Below are 7,933 nucleotides of genomic sequence, written 5' to 3'. Positions count from 1 at the left end.
CTGGCACTGTTCCATTTTCTATTGAGCATTTTATGATGTTGTATATTGGACTTGCTAGTTCTTCCTACATTCTTTCAGTATTCTGCCTGAGACTTCATCCGGTCCCATTGCCTTTTCCTCATCCAATTCCGTCATCAACTTTTTATTTCAAGCTTGGTTACTTTAATCTCTTTCATATAGACAGTCTCTCTATTACCCTGTGGTCTTTCAAATTTGGATTCCTTAGTAAAGACCTCATGAAATTTACTATTTAACAGTTCTGCCATACTTTTGGGTCTTCCACCATTCCGTTTTCTCCTTTTAACCTTTCTATTGTTTCTTTTTGTCTTATTTTTCCATTTATGAATCTGTAGAACAATTTTGGTTGTTCTTTACATTTTTCGACAATGTCCTTTTCATAGTTCTTTTCTTCTTCCTTTCTCACCTTAGCATATTCATTTCTTGCTGTTTTGAAGTTTTCCTTATTTTCTGGATTTGTTTCTTCTCCACCTTTTCCATGCTCCATCTCGTTTCTCCTTTGCCCTAGCACATCTTGCATTAAACCAATCTTTCTTTCCTTCTTCTTTAGGTCTATATTTCGGAACATATTCCCTGACCCCAGTTTTGTATATTTCCAAAAATAAGTTATATTTCTCTTGAACCGTTAATGAGTTTTCCATCTCCTCCCAGTTTACGTTTTTAAAATAGTTCTTGAGATTCTCAATATCAGCCTTTCTGTAATTTAATCGGTCTCCTTTGTATGATTCATCTCTATCTTCCTTTCCTTCTTCTATATCCATCTCTAATATTACATGGTCACTCTTTCCCAATGGGCACTTGTATCTTATATCATCGTTAATTGGTATATCCCTTGTAAAACTAGGTCTAATCTTGCCGGCTCATCGTTTCCTCTGAATCTTGTGTTTTCCTTTACTCTTTGGACCATCAAATTATCTATCATTAGGTTCAGGAATCTATCTCCCCAGGCATCTTCCCCCATACCACTTTCATAATTTTCCCAGTCTACCCAGTTGAAATCTCCTACCAATATCACTTTTCTCCTTTCCTTAATGATTCTTGTAAGACTCCTTATTGTGTCATCTATCATGTCTCTATATTCTTGGTTAGTCCATGAGTTTGTTTTTGGTGGCACATATGTTCCAATGATTGTTAACTCCTTTTTGTTAATATGCATCTTAACATACAGTATTTCTGATTTTCCTTCCCCAAACTCCACTTGATTTACCACTATCTCCTTCCTTAACATCATCATGACTCCTCCTCCTCCTTTACCCACTCTCTCTCTGTGTGTGTGTGTGTGTATATGTGCCCGTTGATAGTAATTTCATTATTGCCATGGCTTGTTGTCAGAGGGGAGTCTTTAATACCCTTGATTTTGTTCACGATTGCAAATATATTATTATTATTTAGCAATATTACATAATCTTTTGATGTTCTGTCTATTTGTAGGTCGACTTGATCGATATGCAGAGCCAGCCAGATGGAAAACATCGTTTCATTCTAAACTACCAGGATCACTTGACGAAGATGGTGTGTCTTCGGGCTCTACAGACGAAAACTGCTGAAGAGGTTGCTTTCCACCTCGTTGATATATTCTGTAACAAAGGAGCCCCCCATATCCTGCAGTCTGACAATGGAAGAGAATTCTCAAATAAGGTAAAGAATAAATGATTTATGTAAATCTCTCTCTCTCTCTCTCTCTCTCTCTCTCTCTCTCTCTCTCTCTCTCTCTCTCTCTCTCTCTCTCTCTCTCTCTCTCTCTCTCTCTCTCTCTCTAAAACTCACAACATAGCAACATTGGAGTTAATGAATCACCCTGTATATGACAAAACCTGATATTCGCTTTTTAATTTTCAGCATGTCAAGGAAGTTCTGAGTGCAAGATGGTTCATGGCAAACCACGACATTCCCAATCGCAGGGCTCGGTGGAACGTGCCAACAGGGATATTGAAGCCATTCTCGCATGTTGGATGAAGGACAACAACTCTACACAATGGTCACAGGGACTGCGCTTTGTCCAGTGGAAGAAAATACCCGCTTTCACTCCGGAATTGGAAGGACACCATATGAGGCCATGTATGGACAGAAGGCTCGTCTTGGTGTTGACGCAAATTCTGTACCAGAGGAAGTCCTGGACGGTATGCAGACGGAGGAGCAGCTTGCAGAGGCACTAGGTGTTGTCAATGAGGTCACAGACACAGAGGAGGAAGAGACAGGTGTAGAAGAGCAAGAAGAAGCATCTGCTGTCATTAACTGCATCTCCTGTGGCAAAAGATATTTTGGTTTAAATGTGTGCAATGTGTGTGAGCTGGGCGGGTAATTCAAATTTGCGCGCCTTTGCCCCATCATGCGGTCACACGACGACTCATTGTCCCGATGCGTGCCACGGCCGGCCAGTGTGGGATGGGTGACACCTGACATCCGCTTACCACTCACCCGAGACAATGCCACGCCCACACACAACTGCTCTTTGGGCTATTGTGCTGGCTTGTGCAATCTGCTGGCTTGTGCTATCGAGAAGAAAAAAAATAGGAGAATATGGGCGAGACAATGGCTTCTTCGGAGACAAACTTTAGGCAGCTTTCAGCAGATATTCAGAGCACTAGCAATAGAAGGCGATGGAACTTTGAAAAATTATTCGAGGCTGCCTGTGACTTTTTTTTTAAAAGACAGGACACAACAATGCGGGAAAGTGTTTCAGCAGGAGGCAGACTTGAAGCAACACTTCTGTTTCTGGCTACAGGCTGTTCATTCACTAGGTTACACTACCACACCAGAATATCAAGAACATCCCTTAGCGTCATAATACTAGAGACCTGTCAAGCTATCTACGATCTACGTAACTAAAGGATGACTACATGAAGGTAAATGATTAAGATGACAATGTACACTATTTAGATTTTTTTATCTATTTTTTTTTTCCTTTCCGGTACAACAGTAGTTTATAATAATCTGATGCATTGCAGATAAGAGTAGTATGAAAAAAAATAATAATGTCACTAGGTAGGGTAGGTAGGAGGCACTGTCACTGTCATGATGAGATATTGATGTCGCGTCACCCTCTGACACTCGCTGCGTGAACCCAACGCTGCCGGGAAGGCTCGTGGTGCGCGACTTTTAACCTATGCACCGCTTTCTGGTGCCGTCTCTTTCTTCTCCAGTGTTCATCGACTCAAACAAAACCTTATAGTTCTCGCGTCTCAGGGTGCTTTTTCTGAACCATTTAGGGATTTCAAGGAGCATGAACCCTAAAGATGATGGAAGTGTATCAAAACCTTTTTGTACGCAGAGAGCTAAGCTGTGGCATGAGCATCCCATTTTCTCAGTTTGGAGACGCTTGCTTAATTCGAGACCAGAGAGAATTATTTTCTCCAGTCATGTTGCTCACACCATCACTGGAATACCCAATGCAATTTTCCAAAGCAATGGTAGTTTTCCTGGGCTGCAGAATTTTCTGACACACTTTACAAAATGCTGATTCTGTTCCACCTTTTGCTTTTGTTAACCATGGGAAGTCCTTCTCCCATGTATCCTGGTACTTTCTCCCAGAATCGTACTGTCCTATCCACTTAAACATCGTGGCGAGTTCAGAAGCGTGCGAGCACCAGAATGTACCGAGTGACTACTGACGGGCTTGAGACTTGCGAGAGCCCGAGAATACCAGAGCCGTACGCGTATTGTAACGTGTATCGAAGGCATGGGTTTAGTTGTTGCCGAGAATAATAATTTATTACAAAATAGTAACCAAAATTACATCACTCGGTTTCTTGACTGCCAAATTTAGAAATTTTCAATGCCAAAATGCTAAATTGTCGTTTTTTCACTGCCAAACACACTTTTTACTGCCAAAAATGGTTAAATTTGGCAGTGAAAAACGCCAGTTGGCAACCTGGGTTTACGCAGCGAGACAGTTCGCTGCGTGAACCCAACACTGCCAGGGAGGCTCGTGGCGCGCGACTTATAACCCATGCACCGCGTTCTGGTGTGTTGCGGGAACCGCCGGGGACAAACATGCACGCTGTGTCGCATCGTCTGACGTGGCCTACGTCCATCTGATGCCATCCCTGCCTTTACTGATGGTTTCAAATCCGATACAGTTATTGGGTTAAGTATGGTTTTCCTCCTTCTACTGGTCTGGTAGCCTTCCTTCAGTGGCACCTGTCTTTTCTGCAGAGCTGTTTGCCATAGTCCTTGCTTAACAGATTATTTTTGCTCTCCCGGTTTCATCTTTTACAATTTTTAGTGATTCTCGCAGTGCTCTTACTGCTCTCTCCTCTTCAATAATTTTTCCCTTAACCCATTGGTTTTATCAGCTTTAGAGTGGCTATATCTGCTTACCAAAAGAGGATATTGTGTTGGGTTCTGCTGGGTCCCTGGTCACGTTGGTGTTCCCAGGAATGAACACGCAGATCCCGTTCCTAAAGAGGCAGCAAGTCGCGCTCCAACCCCTGCCCCGGTCCCTTTTCGAGATGTACTCCAGTGCATTCGTCTGGCGATTGTTGCAAGATGGCAGAGGAGGTGGCAAACGGGGGTTACCACCTCGAAAATAGGAGAGATCACTACTTCCGTTCTCTAAGACTGGACATACGCTCATATCCGCGACCGCCGTACACAGATTCTATTAGCGCGGCTACGAATCGGTCACACGTATCTTACACAAAGATATTTGTTGACCAGAGACCCTCAACCCTACTGTGATGACTGCCTGGTGCTGCTTACCGTGCGGCACTTGCTGGTGGAGTGCCCTAGTTTGATTGACTTAAGACACCGCTGCCTCTACCGGTGTCGCTGTAGAGATAGCGGTGTCTATTATCTCTCTGAGCATCTGCTTAGAGAGACATCTGGTCCATGCTCTGGACCAGCATGTCTGGCCCCTGGCCATGATATTTTTAACTACTTGGGAGAAGCTGGCCTTCGCCCCAATTTGATAGCTGCGCCATGACCTTCGATGTTGCGGCGCCTAACTTAAATCCATCCATCCATCCGTCCCCAATTTGTGAATTTATTCTATTATATGTATTTTAATGTTTTATTTCGTTTTATTGTATTTTTAATATTTTTAGTTACTTTCAATTTCATTGTTTTTAATTGCTTTTAGTTAGATTTTATAAACTATATGGTTTTAATTAACATTGTAGCGGCGCCATATGACCTTCGCAGTTGCGGCGCCTCGACTTAAATCCATCCATCCATCCATCCTCCTCACCGACAAACATTACTTGCCCTATCGCCTTCTTCAAACTTCCACCGATCCTGATATGACCTTCCAGCTGTTTGAGGTATCACATGAACATTGGGTATATACTTCAGTTATGCAATGTTTATTCTTCCCTTGCCAGACTCGTACTTCAGGCTCTTCTTCCTCCAACTGTGCGTGGCGTGGTATATATGGGGACTTTAATGCACGGTATCCTGACTTGGGTGATCCATCTGCCTCATGCAATCATAATGGTCTTCGTCTCCTGGCATACATACATACATAATACAGGCAACGCTTGACGCGCTGGGACACTGGTGGTGCTACGCACTCACAGGGAGACACTTTGAACTACATCCTCACTGCTGGCTTGGTATCGTCTCTCGTCCATCTTTATTTTCTGACCACGTTGCGCTCCGATTTATGTACTCTCTATCAAGTAATTTTTCGCCTCCCAGCTTTCATTTACACATTGCTGTGCCTCCTAAGTACTGCCCAACCTACATCATTTTCATGAGCCCGATGTTTTGACCTTTCTTCTCCCAACCAGTTGTATAGTGATCTCGTCTCTGCTACACATACCTTTAATAGGCTGTATGTCTCTCGGCCACATATTCAAGTTCGCCATGCCACCCACTCCTGGGTGCTTGATACTCGCATTCAGGACACAAAGCAGGATGCTGAAAGAGATGGCCTACACTCAAACCACGCTATGGAGTCACTTTGCGTGGGGCCGGAAAAGGGGACTTCACGGCTACAGCGTTGCCAAATCTTTCCCAGTACTAGGGTAATTAAAAAGTATTAGAGATCGCCGGACCCTTTTAAGACTACACCACCCCACCACCACCCACCTCTCTCTCTCTCCCCCCCAGATGGGAACCGCCTTGTCGTGGTGGGGGGGCTTGCGTGCCCTGTGACCTGGCGAGCTAGGCTAGAAGGGGCTTAGGCCCCTGCTCTGCCCTTTCGAGGGGAGAGGGCTACCCATGCTAGTAAGGTCGCCAGTGAGGAGCCAGACTAAATGGTTCCTACGTAGGCTGCCAGTGGACCAGCGGAGCCACCCGCTGGAGGGATCGCCCAATAGGGGCCGTCCTGTGCTGGATGGTTGGGTGTCCAGGCTGGGATGCTTTGGGAGGGGGATCTCAGCTCTGTCGTGGACAAACTTTCGTATCATGTGGGACCTTTTTTTTAAAACGACTGGTCCGCATGGAGACGAGGTACCCCGTCCACGGCAGCCAGCGCTCGCTTCCATTGTCGTCCCAGTAGGTGGTTTCCCTTGCCCATGGGGCTAATCTTTTGTGTAACTAATTTTTATGGGAAAACACAAAAAACATTCAGGTTCTCGTGAGGTGGCTGACCTGGCCCACGAGACGTCATCTTCAGGTCTGAGTAAGGAGGAAGATTTCCCTCCACAAGGGCCTCCCACAGCAGTCTCCTGTTCTGGAAGTTCTTCTGAGGGACGCATTTCTGCTGCATATGACTCCCTTGTGATGGTAAATGTTAATCCATCATATTCCTATCATGCCTTGCACTCACTTCTCAAGGCGTATGGTACGGTTGTTCGCATTCGACTGGTTTATGATAAGGACTTTCCTTCTAACCGCTGCTATGTAACGTTTATGTCATGTGATGAAGCCCGTTTGGCTTATGAACATGTAGCACCTCTGCTCCTCGCCGGCCATGGCTTTAAAACTGAATTTTTCCAGTCACATAATATTTCAGACAGTGACTTGGATTACATCCCAAATGTTTTTGAAAGCTATTTAGAAAATTCAGTTCCAGAAGTCCGCCAGATTCCGCCTCCACGTTGTGTTTTGGCTTACTACAGAAATGTGTGCGGGAATTTCATCCTTGCTTCCCGGTATCTGGCCAAAGAAATCAGCACGATTCCTAAGGGAAACCTCAAGAAGTATGGTAACGGGGTGCTAGTGCGAGCGAATGATATCACGCAGACAAGGATGTTGCAACATCTACCATGTACTTCTGACAGTATGTTTAAGACCGATAAAGCTCATCCTACTTTTAATTATAGTAAAGGTTCTGTGTACCGTCAGGATCTCTATGAATTTCCTGAAGAGGAAATACTAGCTATGTGTCCCAGCTCAGTCCAAAAGGTGACTAAGATGAGGAACTCCTCCAACATGGTCCTTCTCACCTCTTTTGGTTCCACCCTTCCTGACCGTGTTCATATCGGTCCTATCAATCTTAGGGTGAGGCGTTTTATTTCCCGTCCTCTTCAGTGTTTCTCATGCTACGGCTACGGTCACGGCAAAAGTTCATGTAAGGAAGCTTCTCAATGTGGTAATTGCTCTGCACTAGACTCGCATTCTGAGGAGTATTGCAATGCTGCAGCTCATTGTTTCCATTGCCGTGATGCTCACCAGGTACGTTCCAGGCAATGCCCTAGGTATCGCCTGGAGCAGGACATTCTAAAGCTTCCTAACACTCAGTTCATCAGCCTTGGTAGTGCCCGCCGTGAACTCCTGTACCCAGAAGGACGGTACTGGTGCGACATCCTATGCTTCATTGGCCGCTCGCTCTTCAGCTGAGTCTGCCGGTCCGAAGACAACTCTTCCTGCTACCTCTCGCTCTGTTGGGGCGTGTGGTCTTGTTCATTTGGCCAATAGGTTTGCCCTTTTGTCCGATGACTCGGTTGAATCATCTCTAAGAAGTAACGAGAATAATATGGACTTGAGCAAAATCACTCATGTAGAGGATGTCCATTTGCTCCCTGTATCG

The 7,933-nt window shown here is 44.8% G+C and overlaps 1 protein-coding gene across 1 annotated transcript; it reads left to right on the top strand.

Moving 5' to 3' along the window:
• Positions 1 to 1,455: 1,455 nt before the first annotated feature.
• Positions 1,456 to 2,017, top strand: LOC123515944 (KRAB-A domain-containing protein 2-like). Its single transcript, XM_045274881.1, has 2 exons — positions 1,456 to 1,656; positions 1,858 to 2,017. Exons 1-2 carry the CDS (start codon positions 1,465 to 1,467, stop codon positions 1,972 to 1,974), a joined length of 309 nt encoding a protein of 102 aa, XP_045130816.1. The 5' UTR covers positions 1,456 to 1,464; the 3' UTR covers positions 1,975 to 2,017.
• Positions 2,018 to 7,933: the final 5,916 nt, after the last annotated feature.

Source organism: Portunus trituberculatus, chromosome 5, assembly GCF_017591435.1.
Source record: "Portunus trituberculatus isolate SZX2019 chromosome 5, ASM1759143v1, whole genome shotgun sequence".
NCBI lineage: Eukaryota > Metazoa > Arthropoda > Malacostraca > Decapoda > Portunidae > Portunus > Portunus trituberculatus.
Note: the sequence above shows the minus strand (reverse complement) of the source record. Positions and strands in the feature narration are given on the sequence as shown.

Excerpts from the sequence above, each read along its gene's own strand:
- LOC123515944 (XM_045274881.1), top strand. The coding sequence starts at position 1,465 with ATGCAGAGCCAGCCAGATGGAAAACATCGTTTCATTCTAAACTACCAG. Across the intron at positions 1,657-1,857 it reads GAAGAGAATTCTCAAATAAG|CATGTCAAGGAAGTTCTGAG; the intron begins GTAAAGAATAAA and ends TTTAATTTTCAG.